Source organism: Haemaphysalis longicornis, unplaced genomic scaffold, assembly GCF_048455015.1.
Source record: "Haemaphysalis longicornis isolate Haplotype H1 unplaced genomic scaffold, Haemaphysalis longicornis Haplotype H1 scaffold_4, whole genome shotgun sequence".
In the NCBI taxonomy this organism is placed as follows: Eukaryota; Metazoa; Arthropoda; class Arachnida; order Ixodida; family Ixodidae; genus Haemaphysalis; species Haemaphysalis longicornis.
In genome coordinates this window covers 101353514-101380040 of record NW_027526361.1, presented here as the reverse complement: position 1 = coordinate 101380040, position 26527 = coordinate 101353514, and the positions used below count along the sequence as shown (strand labels likewise).

The 26527-nt window shown below is 45.7% G+C and overlaps 1 protein-coding gene across 1 annotated transcript; it reads left to right on the top strand.

Moving 5' to 3' along the window:
• Positions 1–773: 773 nt before the first annotated feature.
• LOC144179176 (cytochrome P450 3A24-like) lies at positions 774–26527 on the top strand. The gene is made up of 14 exons (XM_077707425.1): positions 774–1011; positions 2857–2953; positions 3458–3510; positions 5541–5637; positions 7172–7288; positions 10134–10222; positions 11220–11365; positions 17437–17549; positions 18427–18568; positions 18864–19024; positions 19772–19863; positions 21852–21995; positions 24989–25151; positions 26318–26527. Exons 1-14 carry the CDS (start codon positions 944–946, stop codon positions 26417–26419), a joined length of 1584 nt encoding a protein of 527 aa, XP_077563551.1. The 5' UTR covers positions 774–943; the 3' UTR covers positions 26420–26527.

The window sequence follows — 26527 nt, the reverse complement described above, 5'->3', positions numbered from 1 at the left end:
AAAATGCTTCCCTTCCCTCAATTCATGCTTATATGTTAAATAGGCTTGATACGGACACAAGGGAAAACTAGACATTTTGCCTAAAATTCCGGTCTCTAGTCATTATCAACGTCACGAAACAAACTATGTGGCGGGAGAATTGAAATTTTGCATAATTGTTTATTTTCTGAGTGAATAAGACATCGTTTACCGCCAGGCAAGCGCTGAGGGCCCTACAAAACATCAAATCTTTCGAATAAAACAAACTTGGTACGTGGTCCCGTTGGTACCTGAGTTGGCGGCGTGGTCGACCAGCAAGAACCCTACGTTCCACCTTGACCTGGTCAAAGAGTCCGCGCAGCCAGTCTCAGCCAGGGGATTCTGGACTAGGGATCCCCTCCACCGGGAGGGTGCCCTAACAACAGCACCTTTTGTTGACATCAAAGATTTTATTCATTCATTAAAATTTCCCTCTGGCCAAGCATTTGTTTGATGCTAGAATATGATGAAAAGTTGTGCATCGTCTTCCTGGAGAAACATATGAGAGACTGACCACAGTGGCGAGCTCTGACTCACACCTGTTTGGTGAAGGGCTGTACGGGAGGCGCACGGACAGGGAAGGACGGCTGACGTCAAGAGGCCTTTAGAAGGTGGGAGATAACGTTGGATACGTAGCACGAAGGACCTTTGTCTATTATTGAAGATGAAGCAAACAGGGAAAGGGAGTGTCCGCTTATCCGTTCGGTATCACGCTCGCTTACGAAGATTCGTTTCGACAGCAGGTTTCTATATCAGCAGTGTGTCTTCCCCATCGCATTCGTTTCGGACGGAGTTCGCGTCAGCTCGACGTGAACTGCCATTTCCCTTGCCCACTTGAAGCCTTCACTTCGCCTCATCAATACGGAATACAGCTTTAGGCTCAGACCTGCACGGACTGCCTTTGTGTTGACGATTACGGCGCAAGATGTTGTTCCTGCTGGGCCTAGCAGATGTGGTCATTCTTGTGGTAACGGCATGCATCCTCCTCTACATGTAAGCAATGCGCAACGATTTTGTCGTATACTATTTTTTCATTTTTGTACAATACCACGAGAAAGTAAATTTCTCAAGTAACCACGTTAAAAGCAATTTGGCCTGCTTGTCGTGCACTTCAAATGCATGTGCAGTTTGTAAAAAAATGTGGTTTGTTGTAGGTGAAACCTCCCTACAGACAGCTTTGCTTGTCATACTTTTAAGTATTATTCGTAGGAACAAGGCATATATCGCAAATAGCCGACAGTTTTGATTACATTTCTCGATTTACCTTGAAGCAGAACAACTAATTGAGGCCTCTTCATTTACCAAGCGTGATGAAGTGAAACATGTTTTGCTACATTATACGAAGGTGAGCGGTCGAGGAGGGCTATCGCGGTGTACTTACTGCAGTAAGGAAGCATTACAGTACGAGAGTTCTTTGTCCTCGCATGACTGGTATGTGTTGGATACAATGATAACATGGCTAGTGGGACAGCGGATCCGCGCACGGTCGATCAGCGATTGGTGATGCAGTTTCTAACAGGTAAACGGAGTTAGCCAGTAGAAATTAGTCGAAGTCTGGGAACTGGATTTGGGGACAAATGTGTGTTGAGGACAAAAACGACGGAAACGACGGCCCTGAGGAAACGGAAACCTCCCGAGGCCAAGCCAGACGCATGTTGTGGCGGCAGACGAGATCGTCCCTAAGATTGATTCGGACTGATGCACAGGAAAAAATACATCAGTCCTAACTGAGGATCACACCAAGACGACTTCAATGTCGATAAACTCTTCGGGAAAAATTAAGTTTACTCTCCCTCTGTGTCCCTCTCTATATTCTGTTAGCATGCATATGTGTGCGATAATTCATAATAGCCCACTACAAAAAGCTTCCCCGCAAAGTTTGCCATCATTCTTCTTGTTCGTTCTCTCAATGACGTCATTGCTCATGAAGTGAGCACTTCTCAGCGCAGTGGAGCCGTGGTTGATGCGCGTAGCTAGTGGGTTCTGAAACCGATGAGACACTGAAAAGAGACAATAACCCGCTTACACCCTCGCACAAAAAAATGTGGAAGACAAGGGGAGACGACAGAACGGCAATATTAGAGACGAAGAGGCAGTGAAAGGTTCAAACATGCGTGTGTCGTCGGCGGATTCTTGACAGTGGTCGCCGGAACCGAACGTAAAGTCCAAATAAATGCTATAGGTGCGGAGCGCATGCCATTCTGACTGGAATGATCTTTACAGCAACGCTTCAGAACTGAATCGCTTACGCTTCAATCTTTGTAGCTTACGCCGAAAGCAGACATCAATTTAGTGCAACGCTTATTGTGTTAAAAACACTTCAAACGTATGTCAAATTATGCGCATATTTTTTACTTGCAGCCGGGAGAGTAAAACAGTTTAAGAAAAGCTTCCTGTAAGATGACTGCCATGCCATGCTGGTGGGAACTGACGGCACAAGTTGGAGTGGCTTTTCTAAGGTCGCCAATTTCATTATATCGTACACTCTCTTTACAGAAAGGTCTTCGGGACAGAAAATTGGTTTCGTTACGAACGATACTTCGTTAAAACGGGTATATTTTACTCTCTTCTCACCGCAGTTAGCGCCGTTAAATACCTGGAACCAATCGATTAAGCTTATAGCGAAGGCTTACCGTATAATTATTTCCCTTATTCTCGCCAACAATTAAAAGTATCCCGCCAGTTTACCTGAAATGAGACTGCTCCACGGGCAATGCCTAACCAAGTCAGCCGTTTGAGGCGACGCCGTCCGTATTTTGCAGTGCGGTTGCTGTCGTGATCGGAAAGCTTTTTTTCGTGTTTGTTTCATTTTTCCTGATTTCGTTGCTGCTTCAATAGGTACGCTGCCAGGAACCGGAATTTCTGGAAGGAGCAAAACATCGCGCATGAGAAGTTCTCCCTCGTATTCGGACAAGCACTAAGGCTTCTCTCAAAGGTAAAAGCGCTTATCGGTGCGAGGTAACGATGCCTTCACCCGGCGTAAACTTCATCAATTTTGCTGTCATACTGGGAAGGGTCGATACACACCCGATTGCTATGCCGGATCAGTCATTTTTTTAATGCAGAAAATGCGCTTCCGTGAGCATTAATAAGACAGAAAAAATCACCCTTTTGCTGATTTCAAGGATTACTATTTCACAGAATAGAAAAGCTACGAGGGAAGAATACCTTGTTAAAAAAGGGAGAAAATGCAGAAACATGGGGAAGTGCTGTCACGTGTGGGCATTTACGTAAAGGATGCCCGTGAATTTATTAACAAAGGCCTGAAAATATTTTTTTTTATTTTGTATATAAATGTCTTAAATACATTTCAGATATAACTTTCGAGGCTAAGGTGAGGCATTGAGTGCAAGAGGGAAATAGTCTAACAAACGTGCGATGACACTAGCTACCAGATGTGACTTCAGAAATCCGTATACCAGATAATCTCTATTTTCAGCCGATATGCTTGACTGACCAAGAAAGGTACCAGAAGATGGGACGGCTATTCGGGTAAGCGCCTGCTCCTTACTATTCTCACTGTTGGTCTTTAAAGGAAGGTCTTTGTTGGTTTTCTGATGAAAATTAGTCCCGACATTGTTCGGGGAGCATAAAGGGGCCGCGCAGATAAAACACAAGTTTGGTTCATTGGAAAGATTGCCTCGCTAGGACCACACTGACACCACTTTGAACGCACGCTTCGCTCAAATAAGCTATATAATTAGGGAAAAAGGGAATGGCCATGCAATGCAACGACCCACTAGCTCATTTCCCGCAACAGAAAGTTTGATGCCATATGCCCAGCTGTGCGGTTGGCTGAGGCCGGCAAACGCAAATGCAAATTAGGCAGCTCTTATGAGCTTGCCGAACGAGCTATTTGCGCTTAAGTGCGCATATTCATTTTACAGCAGTTACGGAAATACACGTAAACATAGCAGTACCGATGCGCACTCCTGTTGGTACTGCGCGCACTATGCTCGTTTCAGGCGCACAGCAGTCAGCTGCTTTGGAGTTGTCTTACACAACGCTGGCCGATTGGTGTAGGCGATGTTGTCTTACGTGAGCCTGTTTGTCGAGCATACCGTATGTTTCACGAAACGATTACCTTCTGCCGTAACCAAAACAAGCCAGGTGCAAATACGGTCAAAAACAAAGCAAAGGTGGACAACAGCCCGCGGCGGACTATGGCAGCGCCATCTGGGAAGACTGACGGTAAGCAAGGCCGAGAGCTCAATGACGCACTGCAAGTTCGTTTCAATACCCGCCTTTGTGACTTCATGGCAGACGTCACGAAAAAACACGATTTGGCGGGAGAATGAAAATTTTAACCTAAATTGATTAATTTCTCAGTGAACACGGCATCGTTTGCTGCCGGATAAGCTGTAGGGGCACTATAAAACACGAAATCTTTCGAATAAAGCAAACTTGTATTTTGACTGCATGTTCCTTGGACTTACGTTCTTTGAATGCGAAAGCCCTACGGCTTCTCCTGGGGATATTCATCAGGATCTTCTTTACTGCTACATTGTGCTTGCGTCCTGTCTTTTGCTGGTCCTCGCTGCTTTCTTCAGCTCCTGATACGCCTTGTTGGCATATAAGTGTAGATAAACGCGCTTATCCTGTCCACGAACACGCGGTACATCAGACCCTGAAGCATTTTTTATCACGTGACACGGTGACAGACTCAGTTTTTTTCTGTAACCTTAACTATTCTAATCTTTTTTGTGCGTGCCAACATATTTGAGAGCTCTTGCATGAAAGACAACAATAGGGGTACAATTATGTAGGCTTGTGCAACGGTTCTAACAGTAAAATGGATGTCCATAGTCCCATGCGGCCCTCCGCTAGCATGACCGCTAATTTTGTGCAGCGTGAGCGGAGCACCGTCGGTTCAGAGACTTTCTTAGCTTTGATACAGACGTGAGAGGGTTGTTCGGGGAACAAAACCTGTTGTGAGTTCTGAAGGAGTGTCTGTGAACTGTTCTAGAGATCATGCCATTGGGTGCATGCGTGAGTGCGCACGTGTTTTCTTTATCTTCGTAAACTTCGAAAAACTCATTTTCCCCACCCAGGTCCGGAGCAATCAACCTTATTGGCTTACAAGTTGAGCAACCATGCCGTTCTAGCTCTATCTTAATCAATGTGACTCATTTAAAAAAATAGTCTGTAGGTAGCTAGATAGTGTGCAGATCCACAATTCGTTGTCCTACGTATATACACTATAAATATATACTATAAGTAAATACAAAATATTTATGTACATATATTTAGTACTAAAATATATATTAATTGCATTTAAATTTATGAACATTTAAATATGTGTATATATTTAGCATTTATATATACTAAGCATTTACAATAGCATAAATATATGCTACAGTAAATATTTCCGTATTTTGGAGCTGCAAACTGATATTGCAGTACTGTGCAGAATTGTTTCGATAATGGCTAAAGCTGAGGCTCTTCCTCCAAGTGGTCCACTGGTAAACCACCAGAAGAAGTTCGGCATGCACTCAACCTTTTCTCATCCCTTACCAACGCAGCATCTACGAAGGAGGAAAGCCAACGTTGGTAGTAGCCGAACCGGACTTGGTGAAGCAAGTTCTTGTAAAGGACTTCCACCTTCTTCCGAATAGAAGGGTACGTGCAATTTGACTATGGGATGAAATAATGTCATCAAGTGGTCCGAACTGTACACTACGAAGGCATCGGATACAAATAACTATATATTGAGTGAATGGGCATAGCTTGATTGCATTAACTTATTAATTAAGGAAGCTTCGGGGCGATATGATGTCCTACAGTCTATGGAAATCGTGTGATTCAGCTTTACCAAAACGCATTTTACTGACCAATCCGTGCAGCCAGAAATGAGAACTCAGGGAATGATGATGCCGAGCATACGATCTGACTCCATAGTTCTGTCTGAACTTTGGCGTTACGCAACGCAAGCCTGACGTTATGCATTGCGCAGTTGCACAACCCACTTTTGAGACATTCGCCAAATAAATGCGATGACAAACCGCAAGAAGACTCAACCACAAAGATGTCAGAAACAGACATTTCGAATTTTAATTGGCAAGCACTGTATAGTTTGTTACACGCTAAATCGGAACGGAGCGCGGATAGCTTGGGTAGTTGCAAATGATCACTTTTGAAAATTGCGCTCACTCAATCACGGGAAAGCAAAGCCCACACGGACGCTTTTCTTAGAAATGTTGTGTTAGTTCTGAGCTATGGTTTATTTGTACTTCTCCTTTGCGGGAGAACACTTAGGCACGGATTGGAATTTGCTCCCTTACCATGGTGCACCGTGCGCTACAGGAATCTGGGGGTCACGATGAATGAGAGAAACCGATCTCGGTGGCTGAATATGTTTATTGAAAATGGCAGCCATGTTGACGTATTTGTTTATTTCTATATTTATTTCAAAGTAATGGTAGTCTTTGTGATAGCAAAAGCGCTAAATTAACAGGAAGAGAAGTCAAGACATTCAATAAAGTAATAAACGGGGTGTTCGTTCGACAAGCTGACTGCAAAGGGCTCCTTGGTGTTTTAGTTGAAAAAAGAAATCATTCGACTGTTCCAACCTTTAGAATTTTAATACAAAAATATTTGCGAACAAACAAGTGAAATGAACCTGAACAATTTTTGTACAATAATGTCTTTCGTAGGCCTGTTCTTCAAAGAAGAACGCTGCAGTACAAAGCAGCCAATAGAAGACATGCATAATTATCCAAGGATAAATTCTGCAGCTCGCACAGTCATGTCTGAGCTGGTGCCGAAAGTACGTAACGTGTATCATGCACCTGAGGAATCATAAAAATAATAATAAAAATATGATTTCTGTCTCCAAAGAGACAAAAAAGGAGCGGTGGTAAAAAGCTATTACGGTAATTTTGACGCAGCAGCACCCTCGCGACAAAATAGAAAGCAGGAAGGAAGCCGCTGAATATTTTTGCTGAAACATAATTCAGTGAAATTCTAGTAATTACTAATGTTTTCCTGCACCATCATTAATTTTGGTGGCTCTACAGACACGTATACACAAGAAAAAAGTTTCACACGCTGCTGAAGCAAACGAATGCGGCAAAAGACCATTTAGCCGACATCTTGCTGTGTGGCTTGAAGTGTATTGTTGCACTTCCTGATGTTTCGATAACCACGTTCTAAGATGCGGCGCACTGGGGATCCCATTCTTGACAACATGATGGTGCTGGCGCCCGTGGAGATCTGGAGGAGGGTGCGTCCAGCCGCGAGCCCGGCATTCTCAACGGGGAAGCTGAGGAAGGTTTGTGACCCTGAGAAACCACTGAGCATGTTTTCTTTTCCGTTTTTTTTTTTTGGGGGGGGGGGGGGATGTTCAACCGTTGCCTTTTCTGGTACCAGGTCATGTGGAGCTGAAGGCATTGTAAATAAGGGGTGTTGATGCTGTAAACCAATATGAAAATATCTTGATTGTGCTCAGTCAAGCTGAAAAAGGTTGCTATATTCACACAATATGTCCATCTCAACCATAAAAATTCTGAGTATTGTTGGTCTGAGCAGCCGTGCACGTTACGCAAGGAGCTTATACGTGCCTGTATTCGTCATGATCATTATCAGGCCCTTCGGGTCCGCTGCTGGACGGAGGCCTCTGCCATATCCCTGGAGCCACGCCTGTCTTGCGATGCACTCAAATTTTCTAATTATATCCCTCCGTCGGGTAAATTGTCTTCCCCTACTTCTATAGCATCGTCTCCAAGTACTAGCAATCATGTTGTCCTGGTTGCCCACCGGTTCTCAGATCTCTGCGTTACGTGCCTAGCTAGCAAAAGACCACTCCTCTTTCGCAATTTGAGCTATGATATCTTCCACTCGAATTCATACCTGATGTACGAGACTCGTGTCTTGTCCCTTAGCGTTACTAGTAGCCTCCTTCCCTTCATTGCGCGTTGGGCTCACTTAGGTTTCCCGTCAAGGCGCTTAGTAATGCGCCAAGTTTCTGCCCCATTGAGTCATCATGGGCAGAAAATAGTTGTCGCAATCGTTTCTTTCGAGTAAATTGGGGTTACAGTCGACTAATGTACCAGAAAAGGCCATTTCATGTCGCCCCTATGCAGCACTAATCTGCACTAGAGGTTAGATGCGACATTCGAGTAACGTTGATAATGTATTTCTAATTTATTTTTTTTAGGTTTTTATTTTCCGCCGTGCTTGTTCTATCACTGGGAGCAACGTTTTTATTACCGAGCAGTAGTATTACGCGGGCGGGAGTAACTATACTCCAAAGCACGTGTGCCGGGTAGAACCTTACCCACGAGGACTAAAGATCACTAGGAATGCTCTACGATGCGGAGGGCGGTGCTTGAGCAGTCTTGTGTTGCTATCTGCCTCTCTAATGGTGCGGGATCCCGCGTTGACGGCACGTGTTCACAGCGGCATATTGTTAATAGCACTCCGGTCAGATTTGCCGTGTCTGTTGAGGATCTGTGTATGATATATTGTCTGTTACTGAACTACCGCCCTCGCCTTACATTTTATGTTCTCGATGAGTCCGGAGATTTCCAGATTAGCAGCAGTAATCGCTGGTAATCGCGGTTTTTTTATGGAAGCAAGAATGCGAGGAGTCACGCTTAGGAATGAGAAGAGCGCTGCGTGGTAAAGGAACAGACTCGTGTGGAAGACATTATAGATCAAATTAAGCAAAGAAAATGGGCATGGGCGGATCACGTCGTGCGCATGAGGGACAACAGGTGGGCCATCTGTTTAACGGAGTGGCTGCCAATAAACCGTAAACACCATAGGGGTCGGTCGGTCAAGGACTTCATGAAAATTCGGGAGCAAGCGGTGGGCTCAGACTAGATATCTTTAGGAGAGGCTTCGTACTGCAGTTGGTCCATTCTCCAAAAGACCCCATTCTCCAACCCCTCCAGGTATTCAGAGGGTCGTTATAACATCGCCAAGTTTGGATTGCAACCTAATCCGCTTACAAACAGCCACTCGTGTGCCAGATATAGCGTACACTAGATGGGCGCAGCCATAGGAAGGCTCTCTGGGACACAAACAGCACTCCCTCTTCAGAACAAGGTCTGGCCACGGTGGAGTAGTAACCTGCCAAAACATCACTAATCAGCCTAATACCGAATGCAGGGCTCTAAACGGCTCTAAAGCACGTGACTTTGGCGGTGTCAGGTGAGCGATATAACATGGGTGCCAAGAATCCGAGTCCTGACAGGCCGCCACTGAAAAGTGAACCTGGCAACGTTTAACGCTAGGACTGTGTGAAGCGAGGGTTCATGAAAACAAAATAGAAGTGAACAACCGATAACGATGGTACCAATTTTATCGCAAAGTTGATATAAGTAACTGACATGTTAAGAAAAACTTCGGAAGCAGTGGCAACTCCCCAGCCACTTTCCGGCGACATTTCTATGGCGTCACAAAATCTTGTTTGTGAGGTTGGCGGCCACCGCCGTGATCCACTGCCAAGAACCATGGCGGCGTGGTATTGTAGTAAGCCCTCTGGTTGCGTGTAGCCGTATCACTTGAATGGGAATGTCCAGTTAAAACACCTAAAAATAGTTTTAGGGCTGGCCCATAATACGTGACTCCTACCCACATTACGAAACTTTTGCAGTGTATGTCAATACATTTCTTCCCAACAGGAAGCCTATAAATTCCAAATTTCACCTGTCTATACCGGTTTGCTTGGCGTGATAAGTAAGTTAGTCAGCCACTCAGTCAGTCAGTCATATGGCTATGTCGGCTACGCACGCGGAATAGAAAAAAAGGCACAAACGCTCCAATACAGTCAGCATTAAGTCGGCAATACCTTTGCCTCAAAGTGCCAAAAGCGTGAAAACCGTACGTACAGTCGTCCACAGGCTTAGCTGCAGCATCACATTTGACTTTAGCGTAGAATATCTCAAAAGTTACCGACAAAAACTGTTCTAACGAATGTGGGGGACTTAAAGACCATATTAAACTGGAAAGTAATTCAGCTGTCGCGATTAAATTACCTTACACAAAACCAGTAGCCGATAACGGGGTGAAGCGTTTCTCTAGCTGAGCCTGTAGACGGCTGTAACTCGCACCTTATCCCGCACTATTTTTGACGCCACAAATCACGAATGCATTTCGTACAATATTTGCAGATGAATGCTTTGATTCAAGATTGCGCGAGGATAACATGCAAGCATCTAAAGGCTGCCGCAGAAGAGGAGCGGGACGTGGACATGAAGCAGTGAGCGCGAACACATTGGCACCGGCTGTGATAAGAACCGCTCCGAAGCGATTCACGCGGTTTCAGTTAATGTTGTTCTTCACGGCCGTTGCCCTGTGTACAAATTGTTGGTGCCTATAACATGTCCGTACGTCGAGACCAAAGTGGTGACCTGTAAAGTGCAATATTATCAAAACTTGTGTCTACAAATAACAAGTGCGAAAACAAAAAAAAATCGACGCTTATCAAGGGACACCAAATCTAGCAACAACCTCTGTCGGTGTGTTACAGCAGCGTGCATGGGAACGCTCTCCTCACGGGTGAAACTGTTGCTTATTAACGCGAAAAATGCCAGAAGCATGAAAATTGTATCGCCGCCTCATTCATCTTCTCGCAGTACTATGTTATTCTATTTGTGTTGTCAGAAATTGTGAATACTGATATGAAAAGTTTGGGCTGCTTACTTATGCGTTTTTTTTTCTTTAACCGTGTGCGCATATTTATGTAAAATAAATGTATGGGAGGCTTTTGGCCATGGATGAGTTTCTTTTCTTTTTCCTTCTTTGGTGCATTCTTCGCCGAGTATGCAACGCGATAAGTGTATTGTCTTAATGCGCAGTCGAGGAATTTTAGACATTCCATCGTCATAACATTACAAATCCTGGTCTATAAAAACAAACAAAAACAAAAATCACCAAACGAAAGGAAAAGTCGCCCAATTTCACATTTAATTAGAATGTTTGAGTGAGTTAATTCTCCATTTCCCAAAGTGTAAAACACGGTATTCTTGACGAGGGAAGGCGAAAGAAGAACACACAAAATCGGATGTATATTATCTCATTCTTTTGTCATCCCAAGTTAAAAATACTGAGCTTTACCATGTTGTGATGTGTAAGTTCCAACGCACCTGTTTGTTTTAGTGTTTTCTGCTTCAGGCGTGCTCCTTGCCGCTTACCGTAAAGTTATTTCCCTGTACCCCTGGTGGTAACTTTATGGATTACACGCATTCGTAATGCAGGTTCTACGGCCACTACTCCTTGGACATGATCGCGCGATGCGCTTTCGGGACCAAGCTCGACTCGCACACGGACGCCACAAACGAATTTGTGACACAGGCCAGGAGCGCCTTCTCGTCAAAAATATCGCTTAGAATGATCATCGCAGGTGAGTCATGCGGCTGCCCGTGCCGAAGAGAAAACAATTAGAGCCGTTTCACTTAATGTGAAAGCTGTCGGAAGTGCAGAGCAGTGATTCGCCATAATGAGCAGTAGCGCCGTTATCCGCCCACTGCTACCACCCAATGCAAATCAAATTTCCCGCCTTCGCAGTGCTCGCGCCCCCTGCCTGAAACTACGCCAGCGGGAGTTCTGTTCTTTCTGTGCTTGCTTTTCCTCCGGCACGTGCAGACCTTGCACTGCCACTCTTTTTTTTTTTTTTTTTTGCTTACTATCGTTAAAAGCAACCCTACGAGCGTTCTGAACCAAATGAACGCGGGCGCTGCCGGTTAATTACGTATATTTTGCCTCAAATTTACCTGCAGTTTTCTTTGTGCTAAACAACGGGGAGATGTATGACAAGCGCCAGAGGTTCACAAGTATCGAACGCTTATGACTGTATAAACCGCTTGACTTTCGAAGCCTGTGGGTTACGCCGCGACGACAACGGCTACGACGGAACGCCGTGGGGCTCTACTTGGGTCCAGCGAGCGAGCTACAACAAGGCGAGCGCCTTTACTTAAATACCTACTATCATCTTTAACGTGCGCCGAAAGTCTGACACACGGTCGTTTTCATTGTTCGCCACCTTCCGAAGAACGGCCGCGGCACCCGGAAAACAAAAACAAAAACAAAAACGAGCCCACCAGCAGCCCTCACGATCTAACGGCAAGAATATTGTGCCAGGAGAGCGTGAAATGCAGTAACGCCTCCAAAAAGACCACACGTGCATAAAAAAATACCTGCAATTGTTTTGTATAACTGGAATTATATTTATGAGTTTGACGTAAAAGAGCATTATAACTAATGCATTTGCTTGATCAGCTTCTTCATTTCCTTACGCTGATTTTTTTAGTTGCTACAGTCGACCGTTACTGAGCGAGTAATCACTAAGTCACTGGTTCGAACCCTGCTTGGGTGAAACCCTAATTCATTGATTTTATATACATTGCATTACGCTTCTGTTGGTGGGACTCTCGCACTCGCCGTAGTTTTCAGTTGCGTATGATTGGAAAACAATGCTATTGTCCCAGCAACTTTAGAAGCGGTCCGGTACGGCGGCCCTGTGTATTGTTCTGCAACGGGCAGGTCCGGGGTTACGAGGGTTGCAGGGACGATAACGGCAATCATCCCGGACGTTGAAAAGTACCGGCCGAATCGACAAACAAGTACAATGCCCTCAGCGCCTTGGGATCATGAACGTTGGCACATGAAGAATACTCGCGTACCAGCTTACAGATAGGCACGACAAGAGATGCACACCTTAGTAACTGGTGCTCAATTACGTTCCCGAAGAGTACAGAACCAGCGTCTCCTGCCCAGTTCAGAAGTTTAATTAAACGTGGTGATAACCGGAGCCCAACTTTTCGAGTTACCTAAAGGATTCCAAACAAGCCTGATATACACAAAAAATGTGGAGAATTTCTCCGAACTAGCTTTCTTTCGTAAAAGTAAAATCTCAACACTGAACACAAAATGCTTAGGACTGAAGGGGTTCCAACTCCAGGCTGTCAGCTCCAGAACCAAAGATCATTGCCTCTAGAGCACAGAGACCGAACAGCGAGCACCTGTTGGGAATTGTTCGATGGAATATTCGGAGTTTCCGAAGCAAACCTGCATACCGGAAGTGCGGGTTCAGTACTTCCCCTGGAACATAGCGGCGAAGGATCAATTTACTGCGCTCTGAAGAGAACAGTATCTAGCTCCGCTGACACGAGGTGAGCATGTGCTCCGCAAACTCCTTGATTCGTAAAACAGAGTGTGTGTGTGTGGGGGGGGGGGGGGGGGGGAGGAGGGGGGGAGGTGGGGGGGAGAGTGGTGTCTGAACTGGCAGAAAGACCGTGTTTTACCCTATTTGGCCAGAAACATGTTCGGTGGACAAAAATCAGTAAAATTTGGTTTTATCTTACGCCAGACAACCTTACATATAGGGCTTATGCACTGGAGTTTTGGCGACACGCAGCGCTCCCTCGTGCCCGCCGCGTCTGGGTAGTGCAAAAGCCGACGACCCGCGCCGCAATCCACGTGTTTTCAATTACAAGCCAGAGCGAAATTTGGTAGCACTTAATTTAATCGCGTTGTGGTGCGTTTATATGACTGCATAGTGAATAAAATATTCCTAAAGCAGTTGAAGAGGCTAAACAAAATAATATCCGGTACAACAAGCCGATATATCGGCTTTCTTTTGAGCGGCTTCTTCATTTTTTTTTTTTTTTGGTGGGGGGGGGGGGGCAAGTGTCCCGTGCCTGCCTGTTGACGCTGCTTTGCCGGGCTCGATGGCGAACCCGGCGAAGAGGGTGAACTCGGCGAACAGGGCGATTGTCGCGACGTGGGTCAGTACCGCCAGGTCCGGTGGTCTAACTTAGTATCGATAATTATCGTTCTTTCTTCTTGCGTACGGTCGACAAAGGAAAGTTCACAAGTAGCATAAACACAGAACGCTGCTCTGCTATAGTCTGAGGTAAGTGCAAGACGTTGCTTCAGAGGGAGCATGCCAGCGGACGCGAGAGGCGCAGCCACGGTGGGCGCAGCCGACTGAGCTGACACTGCTGGCCTGGCACCGCCTTGAAAACGAGGGAAAATTTTATTTGGTATTCTCGCAGATTAAATTATTCTTGCTCAACATTTTACGCCGCACAATTTACGAACGGCAGGGTACATACCAGTGAGTAGGTGGGGCAATAGCGTCAAACAAACTAAACGCAATTAAAGGACGCGAAACAAGTACCAAATTGCACGTCCGCTGCCTGCAGAGATGTGAACTTCTATATTCCATGTGTGTACTTCTATGTGTACTTCTATATTCCATTACACAACGCAACCGCATGGACGGTGTGCGGCCGAAATACTTACACACAATCATAAATGACTGTTTTCGTTATCTTCTTGTGCAGGGGTCGGAACCTACAGCCCACGGGCGAAATGTGCCCCACGGGGCTGTATTATACGGCCCCCAGTACTTAGTCAAAACCCCCACCCCTCACCCTGTCACTAACAATCTGAACGCCGACACGCCAGTTTTGATCTCAAATGGGGTTTTACGGTGAGACAAGAACGGAGAATTGGTCGCTTCCAGTTGCATTGTCCCGCACCTTCACACTTAGCCAGATTATTGTCAATTATTTTCAAATATTATGGGCAATTCTCTGAATATTTTCTTTGCCTTCAAAGCCCCCTCAACCTCCCACCCGATTTTGCCGTCCAGCCCTCCGCCATGTCGGCTTCATGCAACTCGGCCCTACACCCCAAAACGTTGCCGACCCCTATTCTAGTCTATGAGTGCGAATTGGAATTATATGATGTAAGAGCGCAATTAAATAAAGTGGGTGCCAACAAAGGAACAGACGGCACTTCGACCGACCGCTTTGCTTTACGGCAACTATACTTTCGGAATCACAAAACAGGTTTCACGCTTATGACGCTCGCTGCATTTGGTCGCTGAGCCACGCAATAAAAAGGCAAGCTAACCCTGCACCACGTATTCGTAGCGGCGACGCAAACCAGCAGTGTTTTAAGTGCGATGCACTTTATAAGCGACCCCGAACCTTCCGCCGTCCGCATTGCTCCTCCTCCTCTCCCCTAGCAACGGCGCGAGGAGCGGAGAGGAGCGTCTGTAGCAACGGCGCAGCGACGTCACACCCCACGTGACCCGCGCGCGCTCCGCCTCCCGCGCCGTGGCTGCGCGCGCCCGCGCCGTCTCCCGCACCGCTCCTCGCGCCGTGACGTCACACTCCCACGTGACCGCGCGCTGGCGCCTTTGCGTCTGCTCCCCCTCTCCTCTCGCCGTGACGTCACATGCTCTGCAGCTGGCGCGCCTCTCCCCCCGTTAGGTTTGCACTCACCCTCGGCGCGCGCCTCTCCCCTCGCCTGACAGCTCCCCCTCGCCGGTACTGCGCCTCTCAAGGCGATGGCAGAATTACTACGCCGTGTACTCTCGGCGCAAGAAATGCATTCGCACTTCCTCATGATTCCCTTCGGGGAGGTGGGGGCAATTTTTTTAACGAAAGAGCACGCGTAAGTGAGCAGGTGCGCAAAAGCGCGGCGCACTGCAGCAGACGACCCTGCGGTCCGCCGGACTCGCTGACTTTTGCGGACGGTCATGGCCGATTGCGTTGCATTTTTTTAATCGGCTGTTGCAAAGTCATTTTCACCAAATGCATTATTTTAAACAAGAAGCGCTCACTTCAAATTCCACTTCATACGACCATCAATCGGTGAACCTGCGAGTGCCAAAACGTATAGTCGCCCTCCCAGCACTTTCATCGAAGTTGTAAACGTATTTAGCGCGGCAAGGTTTTTTTTTTTTTTTCCTGATGCCAAGTTGATCACAGGAAGAGATGGGACGCATCGGGGATGGGCTGGAGACCATGTCGCAAAACAATCGGGAGTATCGAGCTCCTTTTCCTTCTGTCAACGCGGGATTCTATGGGACCGCCGCCCGCAGCTTAGTGCTACCTGGATCGGTTGTAGAGCGCCCCCTGGGCAGCGCAGCAGCCTTATATACACGGGCATTTCTCTATACTAGCCACTACATTAGAAAAAAAAGCTATATGAATGCCACCTTCTCAGGTATGTTTTTGAGCCAAGAAGCTATTAATTGCCACGTAAAACGTAACTTAGCGATGATTATTTGTCGAAGATTGTAAACTTAACTTGTTAAGTATGGTTTTAGAAAGCACGTGTTTAGTGAGGAAAATTGAGGAAAGTGAAAAGCTACAGAAATTTCGAGAACCGTCGACTAATGCGTAAGTATTTTCACGCCGCTTCTTTGTTTCGCCAAATTTAATTAGGTTTTCTTAGTGGCACTGAAGGCACACGTCCACCGAGGTCATTTGTTTTTTCTTGTTCTTTACTTTTTTTAGACAATCGCGTGGGGATGCTGGATTAGATACACCTTAGTGATTTAGTTAGATTTCTAATGCGGAGCATTCTCTGCTGAGTACACCCACAGCCGGGACCGTCTAACGCCCTGCATTTCCACAAAAATGCATATTCGGTGAAAGTTCCACATTTCTTTTTTATAACAGCGCAAATGAAGGTAATTGGCCGACAGAATTTTGAAAAACCAAAAAATAAGAAGAAAATAAAATAAAATCTTTCACGAGAATGAGTTGACGAAATCAAAAATATGCATCTTATGCATCTCCCGCAAAAACCGAAGAATAAACGGAAAAAGTCCGCAAAGGAATGTTAATAATACGAAATAAAAAATGGTGTAATTGCGAAACGTGCAAAGCCCTGCATTTTCACAAATATGCAGATTTAACGGAAGTTCCACCTTTATTCGTTATAATAACGTAAATGGAGATAATTGGTGGGGCAGAATTATGAAAAACCAAAAAATAAAAACGAAAAGCACTAAAATTTCATCAAACCACATCTGAAAAAACCAAAAATATGCATCTTATACATCTCCCCCACAGGCACTCAGATGGCGAAAAAACGTAGGAAATGCAAATAAAAAATACCGTAAACAGACCAACTCTGCAGTACGCCTTGCATCTTCGGAAAAAGAATACAAAATTAGCGAAGTAAAGGCCCTTCATTGCTTTAATGATATAAATTTACATATTGGCGAAAATAAACAAAAGAGAGCTTAAAACGAATAACACATTCAACGTTTTTTGCTACCCATAGCCATATTTGGATGCAAAGAACTCACACTCTCGGCAAGCGGCATAAGAATCCTACGCATTAGTAGACAATTCTCTATATTTCTGGTGATTTTTGTTGTGTTTGTAATTTTTCTTGTAGTTTATCGCGTAAATTCAGTTTACCTTTTAGCTTAATTCCCGTTATACATATACATCACCAGCATGTTAAGTTCTCGGTATCCGCATATAGTCCTGCCCTCCTGGTATGGCCTCAGTGGCGACTGGCAACATGGAACGTGCGTGTGCGTGTGTCCGTGCGTGCATTTACGTGCGTATTATGCCGTCAGCATCATATCTCGTCTCCAGATGTGAAACACATTCTCATGCTTTGCTTCATCCGGTACTTTCAACGTATACGTTCTCCCAGTGCTCTTCCCTGGCCTGATGAAGTATTTTCGATTGGTGAGACGAGGCAGCGTCTTCGAGTACTTCAAGAAAGTGTGCCAGCGCATCATCGCCGACAGACGACAGAACGGACAGGTCAGTATACATGCCATCAATGCCCCATCCCCGCTTGTACGCGTTGTAAAATGGAGTGTGACGCCAGCGCAGGGCACAGTAAGCGGCAAGACAGGATGGAATGGGAACGACGGCGACGAAATGCCTTTACAGGTGGGCGGCAAAAGGAGAAGCAGGCAGCCAATGCCGCTGCAAAAGCAAGCAAACATGACCACTGGGACAGATGTAACGTAAACCACTACTGGACCGGCATGCGAGGGGCGTGCGAGAAACGCCATGTAGCGGGCTTCTACAGCCGAATAAAAACGTGCGCATCTGGCTGGGACTTGTGGTCGCGAGGGAGAGGGAATAGGTGATCATGCATTCCTAATGATCCCCCAGTCATTGTTCTATACTATATTTTTTGCATTTTCGGTAAGGACATTCAAAAACAATGTAAAAGGAATTGGTTATAAAACATTTTGTTTCTTAAATAAACAATTGGGCAGACATTTTTAGAGGCGAAAGCGGTCAAAATATTCGCGAAAGGTAGTTCAGCTTTCCTCCCTCGTTGGAACTGAAGTGGCGAGACATTTGGGCAATACTGCTTTGATTCTGTTCCAAAATCTTTAAACAGCCGCGTTCCGAAGAGTGTTTTCTGCATACACAGCCCCCGTATTTGATAAGCTTGTGAACGAAGAACAAAATTTATTTTAAAACATCTGACAGATCACTGCCGTGTTCTTAGGAGCACTTAACGTTGACTGAAACGTCTATGACAATGAAGAACTAACCTACTCAGGTAGGATTAGCATTATAGAGTATTAGCGTCGCTGGTTTCCGGACAACGGCGCTCGAATGAATAGCACAACAAAATGTAATTTCACTTGATGCCTGTGCGCGTTCTTTTTTGCTTCAGCGGCAGGAAGATTTTCTGCAGCTGATGATGGACGCTCAAGACGGCAGTCTGGCTTCCACCGCTGAAAACTCTGCTGGCCCAGAAAGCAAGCTGTTCGGCATCGATGTGGAGGGAAAGTCGGAGTCAACACAATCCACAAAGCGTATGTACGCGGAGGAACAACGCAAAAAACAATAGTATCTACCTAAATATAATTAACTATTCCGCCAGCAGACATTCAATTAACGTCAAGCCAAATAGAAAGACGCAGACAGTAGTAACAACAAAATGTTTCCCATTGACGCACGCTGATTTCTCCCATCAGTGCCTAGTGGAGAATATTTATACGGAATGCTATAAAGTTCTCTATGCGTTTTTTCTTGCCATTCCTAGATTGTACCGAATAAATCTTAAAATTTACGAGTAGAGATGCCCGCCACAGTGTTTCTGCATCGCAGGGCTGGCCGAGGTGGAAGCGATGGCGCAATGCGTGCTGTTCTTCATTGCCGGACAAGAGACCACATCGTCGACTATAGCCTTCGCCGCCTACCTTCTTGCCCTCCACCCCGACGTGCAAGAAAAGCTGAGGGCAGAAGTGGACGAGTTCGTGGCAGTGCACGTGAGTGCCTTCCATTTTAACTCGTGTGCGTACGTTTGTGTACGCATTTGGGAAAAAGGGAGGGAGCGACGAAACACGTACGGGGCTTCACCGCTCTCCGCGACAACAAATTAGGCCTAACTCTCCTAGAAGATACCCCTCAATTGCGGCCTGGGCCAAGATTTGAGGAAGGTTTAATTTTTGTCAGGATACAATTGAAGGTGAAGGGAAATATAAAAGCAAGCTTTATTAACCTACACCTTAAAATATGCAAAGCTTTAATTCGATAGCCGTTGCATAAGCATTAAAAAGGAACTCCTTTCCAGCTTTCATTTCAAGATACAAATTAATGAGCGTTTAGTGTCTTCATGGGGGCCGAGCAATGGTATGCATTCAGAAACTCTAGAAGCTGGCGTAAGTAGTTTGCCGCGAGGTGCACGCAAATAATTGAAAAACTGTTTTACTAGAGACTGCGATGTTTAGTGCATAGTTTGACACAATTGCTAAAAGAAGATATTGGTTCACACAGTGTGACGCGTATTACGTGCAAATTTTTAAGAAAGGCGAAATATTTTACCGCATTGTCTTGTAAAGCCTAACACAGCACCACCTTTTCTTGAGCCAGTTTCAAGAACCAGTTTTTTTTTTTAGGATTAAAAAAGCAAGCGAACTAATGAACGCAGTTTTACAGCTATGTGCAGCGAAAGCAGATTTTCTAAGCTTGCGTACGCCGAGTTAGAATGATACATTTACTACTTATCCTCGCAGGGGCCGGAGCCAAGTCTCGACGCCATTTCCAAGCTCAAGTACTTGCATTGCGTGACAGCAGAGACACTGCGCTTGTATCCACCAGCGACACGGTAAGCAGAGAAAGGCGAAAGCCTAGAACACAGACAAAGATAAGTATTATCTACACTCACAAGAACTACTATCTGTATGGTAGGTGAACGGCATCCATAATAAAAAGTAGTGCGAAAAAAACAAAGAAGAGGAATGAAAAGTCCGCGGCGCGAGCAAGTCCATCGCCTTCTCCCTTTATTTGGTGTTACCGTCACGCATACATTATGTCCAAATTAGCGCGTTACGTCGCCATTCCATTGCGCCGTTCATACCAGCCCTTCTGAGGAATTAGAACTTGGGGACATTTTCATTGTGTGCATTGATATACTGATGGCATACTGCCGAATACTAGCAAAACTATGCTGACATAAATATATTGGCACAGTAGTACTGACTCGGGTACATTCCAACGCAGCGCAATTGTGGGTATTTCACGCTAGCAGTGGGAGAGTCACCGCCCTGTTACTGGGATACAGAATGGCGAAATGTTGTGGTTACAACGAATGGATAGGTTTCGTTGGAATTACCAGCTGTGATACGTGGAATTCACTGATTTACGCGACCTGTAAAGGTGTCAAACATGGCCATGCCGGTTAAAGAATGGATATTGAGGCGGTTCAATGGGCTCATTAGATTTGCCGCGAGAAATGCTAGTTGAAAGGGAACAACAACTGACCATAGGCATCGCGACTCAGGACCACTGTGTAAGAATATTCTTACACCGTGCTCAGGACATAGACCTGTTGTTCGCCTTTTGAACGAAAATTGGTGGCATTATCGCCGCTGTACGACTCCGATTCCAGTACCAGTATAGTGCCAGTATAACATATGTACCAATATAGGTGCCAATACGTTGATCCTTCTAGTTTGTACTCTGTATCTTAAAAGACAAAACAGAGTTCGTTTTTCAAATCCAAAGCTCGCAAATTGTTTCCTCGCGAATTGTTTCGCAAATTTCCCGCATTAAACAACAAAGAATCTGCACTTCGCCGGCAGCGAAGAAGAAGCATGTTGTGATTCTATTATGAATTACCTGCCTAGTGGGGCCGTACACAGTATATGTTAATAGAAATAACTTGTACCAAAAGGAAACCTAACTAAGGTGGGCTTTGTTTATTAATAGCTCCTTTATATATAAGTTCAAGTGCACATACATTTTATATATAACGGAAGTGCCGGCACTATTTATCTGCTTTGGAGAATTTTTTTTTTTAATTTACCGTCCATTATCGAGACTCCCCAGCAATGCAATAGAAAGAGCCGCTCGGCGAGGCCGCGGGGGAGGGGTTCCAAACTGCGAATGTGTCTTTAGGCACACTTTTTTTATTCGAAAGTTTGCCCTGTGGCATAATAGATAACACATTTACAGAAACACGACCAAGTTAGTTTCGTGTATGAAGTTCAGGAGTTCTCGGTGGAAGGTCCATGCACCCAGCGTTGTAGGTCAGGAGGGCGGCCAGGATGGAGACCGGTTGCACGAAGGTGCCGCAGGCGAACTTGGTGCAATCCCGGGCAGGTCCCTAGCAGGTGGTGCACATTCACGTTCTGTATGGCAGAGTCGCAGAATGTGCAGGTGGATCCGTATGGGCAAAGGTATTTCGATGGCCAGCAGGCAGTCACGGGCGGCGTAAAGGCCACCCCAAGGCGCAGTCTCCACAGCGCAACCTCCTCTCGGCGAGTTAAGTCACCAGGGAGGTTTGAACCACACCGAGGTATGAGTGCTAGTGTGGTGCGCCGGAGATTTTCTATTTGTGGTTCCATTATAGCGGAGCCATTCATATATTTTTTTACTTCTCCAGATAACCCTAAAAACAGGTATGTATGTACGTCTGTCTGTTTGTCTCTTGGTGGGTGTATGCTTGTGTACCCTTTATGCCGACATACGCAAGCGCTGTAGTACACACATGCGCGCTCGCACGCCGACATATGTGCTTGTTTCGGCTTGTTGGGTACTTCCCGCAGTGCGCGGCTGTGTCTCATCTTGTGTTGTTTGTCCTCCCCTCTTCAGACTGGACCGGTCGGCGTACGACGACTATGTCCTCGGGGACACCGGAATCAAAGTTCCGAAAGACTGCGCAGTTGTCATCCCGGTCTACGCGATGCATCGAGACCCCGAGTTCTTCCCTGAGCCCCAGAATTTCAATCCCGATAGGTAAGTACATCTAAAGAGGGTGTGCGCTTTGCAATAGTCGGTGGTGTAGCTTGTGTTTCGCGTTTTGTCCGAAGCTGCGAATTGTACCTCAGAGCACGAAGGCTCGTTTCTTCATAGGTATTTTGGTCTATTGGGTGATTTGCTCACTTTAGGGGCACCTCTTGTTTGTTGGCTGCTTTTAAGTTCCGTGGAAGTAAAAATAAAAGGGTGTGATGTCGTTTTCTGAGAAAATTGTATGCATTGATTCAGCGTGTGTGCTAATTCTGTATTAACATGCAGATACATTGAATGTAGGAATCTGTGTGCTCCAAGCTGCAAAGAATAATAACAGTTGCCGTTCACAAACCTATGAGCTATTGAAGTTAGCAAAAACCCAGAACTGAATTTCGCATGTCATATGCATTGGTTTTGTTGCTTCAGTATGGATGTGTACCTCTCCACTGCCTTTGATTGCCAGTAAGAAATGATCCAGTGCTATTGCACTTTGAAGGCTAGAAGATGATATAATTTTAGTTGTTACCTAATTCAGATTTCTTGCCACGCGTGTTCTTAAAACCAGCAATTAAGTTTTTTTTCTTCTGTAGTTATTGACAGCGAGCACAGATGACACTTTGGACACGTTCATAAACACTGAACTAGGATAACCACAATGCATACAAATAATGAATACCGGTTAAGCAGCATCTCTGCATAAACGCTTCTTAAAACAGTTTCGGCTCGTAGGTACACGTGACAGAAAAAAAACGTAAATGGAGCACGGGTTGAAGATTTTGAGCGAATTTATCCTCCATGTGGCTAGCCAGCAACCTCGAAGTGAATTTTAAAGAGAGTCATTCTAAAACAAAATCCGCCCGCACATACTCTATGCTGGCAGCCGCATACAATAGAAATTACTCTAATTTCATGAAATTCTGCTCCGTTTACTTTTTGTTGCACCTGTACGTCATGCTTGCAATTGGCGCACGACACCCGACGTAGAACAAGCAAAAAACTTTGGTTGATTCCTCTGTCATAGGAGTCAGCAAAACACGAAAGTGAAATGTGCAGCGGAATCTGAAGCTGAGCGACGTCCTGCTGGCGGGACACTTTGGCAAAGGTTTACTGGCGTCGTTTCTGTGATGGATATGACGTCAATGAAATTTTGGGGTAAGGCGGCATAAAACACGTTCGTGTTAAAATATAAAGCCTTGCAACGAACAACCCTAAGTATAACGTGCTCTTTAGTACTAAAGGTTGCTTCCCCGCAGGAAGACCTTGTATGCAGGGGTGCACCCTTTACAGGCCGCTTGCTTCGTTGTACCGGCGTCACTTCCGTGACGGATATGACGTCAGCGAAATCTTCGTGTATCCGGGGATAAAACACTTTCGTGTTAAAAAATAGCCGCGTATCTGCTCCTTTCGCTGCAAATGTCGTCGAAAGACGGCAGTACGTCTTCTGCCACCCTTCCCACTTAAATGCTTCTATTCTTTTCCCCACCCACCTCTCACGATCTTCCCCTCCCGTCTCGCTCTTCCCGCGTTAAACACGGTGAAGGTTTGCTCAGGCCAATTCAACTTTCCCGCGTTCCACAGCTCACGCGTCATCTATTGGAACCTTTCTTTACTGTTGGAATGCCGCCACAAGGTCTAGGTTTTAGCGCTAGCCGTTTTTGTATTTTTTGGTTAAAATCTTGCTGCAGAAGCGTCTTTTTTATTTGCTATCGAAAAAATCAAGTAGCCATTTTTTATTTAAAATAACTTTGCAAGTACCACTTATGTAATCATGGTGTGACTCAATTATGCCAAATAGTACTTTTTTTGCTCAACAACATGGACAAGTATAAAGTATTGCACCAGATTTAATGGTTTTGAATGGTTTTGCCCGTATGAACCTCTTGTTCAAGTGTTCTTTTAACTTTGGCAGGAAGGCTGAATCGAGGAACGTAGAGACAGGCCAAAATTTGTATGTTGTAAGTAGCCCAAGAAAGTCGTCTTTAGAAGAAGCTGCATGAGGCAGATGCACTAAGTAACAATAACTTATTTGAAGAGCACATGCTTGCAGATTATGTCATCACCTTTTAAGGTTTGAATCCGTGGGTAGAAGCGGAGTCATCCGCGGATTAAATCGTGACTGAGGTAATCGAATGATTGACTGGTGACATGCTCACTAGTGGGTTGCTGAGGCACTGGGAATCGGTGGGTGGGTGACAAGTGAATGAAGGAGTGGAAAAGGGACAAAGAGGTTTAGGGAAAGGGAGATAAAGAGAGTGAGGGTAATGTATGGGGGAGAAGAGACAGAGGTGGGAAAAAATATAGCCGGAGAGGAATAAGGAGAAGAGCCGTGCATGGTGAAGCGAAGGGGGGGGGGGGGGCGGACTGCAATAGAAGTAGAAGGGAATGTAAAGGAAAGGAGGAAGGAGGGGAAAGTATGGTGATGGTGTTAGGGCTGGGGGAGGAATGGGATAAGATGACATTAACAGAGGGGAAGATGAAGAGAAAGGGTGGGATATAACGAAGAGAAAAGAGGGGACAGGAGAGACGGAAAAAAAGTAACCGATTGGGTTGGGTCGTGGAGAGGCAGGATGAAATGGAGGTGGAGGAGTCCGAAGTAGTAGAGGAATAATGTAAGCTGGGGGCGGATTTGATGAGTTAGGAGAAAGAGAATGAGCCGTTGAAAGGAGAGCTGGAGGAGGAAAAAGCATATGAGGGGAGGGAAGAGATGGAAGAAGAGATCAGGAGAGGAACGGAAGCGGCGGTAAGAGCGTAGGGGGAAGGGAAGAATAGAAGCTAGAGGTTGGAGGGGAAGGGAAGGGAAGAGAAGGGGAGTAGAGCAAGAAGGAGGCAGATAGGAAAGCAACTGACACGTGAGAAAGGAAAGGTGGAGGACAGAGAGGGGATCGGGAGGGGGGGGGGGCTGTGAAGGACAGCGCAACGACAGAGACAGCGGAGGACAGCCGGAGCGGAGTATTTGCCTGTTACACATGAATCTCACACTTCAATTTTGATGGCCGCAGATTCAGTGACGAAAACGTGGACGCCATCCGGCCGTACACGTACCTTCCTTTCGGCGCCGGACCAAGGAACTGCATCGGGATGCGACTGGCACTCCAAGCGGTCAAGCTCTGCCTGCTGCACTCGGTTCACAGCGTCCAGTTCGTGCGCACGGAAAAGACGAAGGCGAGCGGAATATTAACTTTGAGTCCTTGTTTTCACAATGGGCCCCATTGTTTTGCAGCAGCTTTGTGCACCTCTAGGCGGTTTAATGCTTCCGAGCTTGATTTCTTGTTTTTGTTACTTTTATACGAGGTAAGGGGCCGAACTTTTATTAACCTGTACGCCCCAGATGAGCCATAAATTTACGCAGCTGTATTTATTGTCTTGTTGTATAGTAGCCATTCAGGACCCAAATACTATGGGCGGCGGGGATAAAATACGAAATAGTGACGTAAAACTCAATTGTACAGCAGTGGGAGCTGTTTGTAGGTAGAAATGATCGTCGTTGGCGTCGTTATGTTAATCGGCGCTGCAAATGTCAAAAGCATGCGTGTTTCACTCCCCTTCATACCTGACGTGAACGAGCAGTGATGTGCCGTGCGGGTACTCTTTTTCGGGGAATTTTTTGCTGTAATTTTGTACAAAAGGGAAAAAGGGAATTTTGTGATTGCAGTGATTGAGAAAGAGCTAGTAAAGTGTGAAGCGGTGCCGACTGAGAGGTTGAAGCTGGTCCTAATGTATTCCTTTACAACATACAAAATGCATTTCGGATGCGCCTTAGTCCGCCTGCTGTCAACAAGAGATGGCGCCCGCAGTCTCACCGCTGAGCTAATTAATAACCTTAATTAACCAACAATGTCTATTGATTTCGTGCGGGCAGTTTCAACTTACATCTTTAGCATGCAAAGTAAGTATGCTATCGGGTGCAAAACGTGAAATGTATGCTGCTGAGCGGCAGACGTAGTTGAATTTAGTTCACGCTGAAACCCTGATTCTCTGAACGGCTTCCGCATCCCAAAGAATACGTACAGTAGACATAGATGGCACTAGCTAACGCCCAAAACAATTAACTCTGCCCAAAACAGAACAGGAATCTACGTAAAGATCTATCAGCAGCAAAAAGCGAATCCTGGGAAATTTGGGGGAAACATGGGGGAAATGCTAAAAATAGGCAAATTCTAAACCTGGCAATGGGAATTTTTCTTCCAGTACAGACCATCACTGTGAACGAGCATGAAATAAAAAGAATTGTAGAATTGAAAGACGCTGAAAGGTTGACGATCGTTTTAAATGTCCTTGGTTTTCCACGGACGATGCACTGACCTGGTTGCTCAATTTGTCCTCAACAGGTTCCCCTGAAAATTAAGCGGGGACTAGGTGCCCTCACAGCCGAGGACATCATAGTCGGGATAAGGAACAGGCCAAGCCAAATGTCTCGCCAGGCACCATAAGCGGAGTACGAAAAGTGACATACGTAAGGGCTGCTTGTGCCACCACATGGTCCGTACGCAGCCATGCTACTGTAAAAATGAAGTCATAAAATATCATTTGTCAACAAA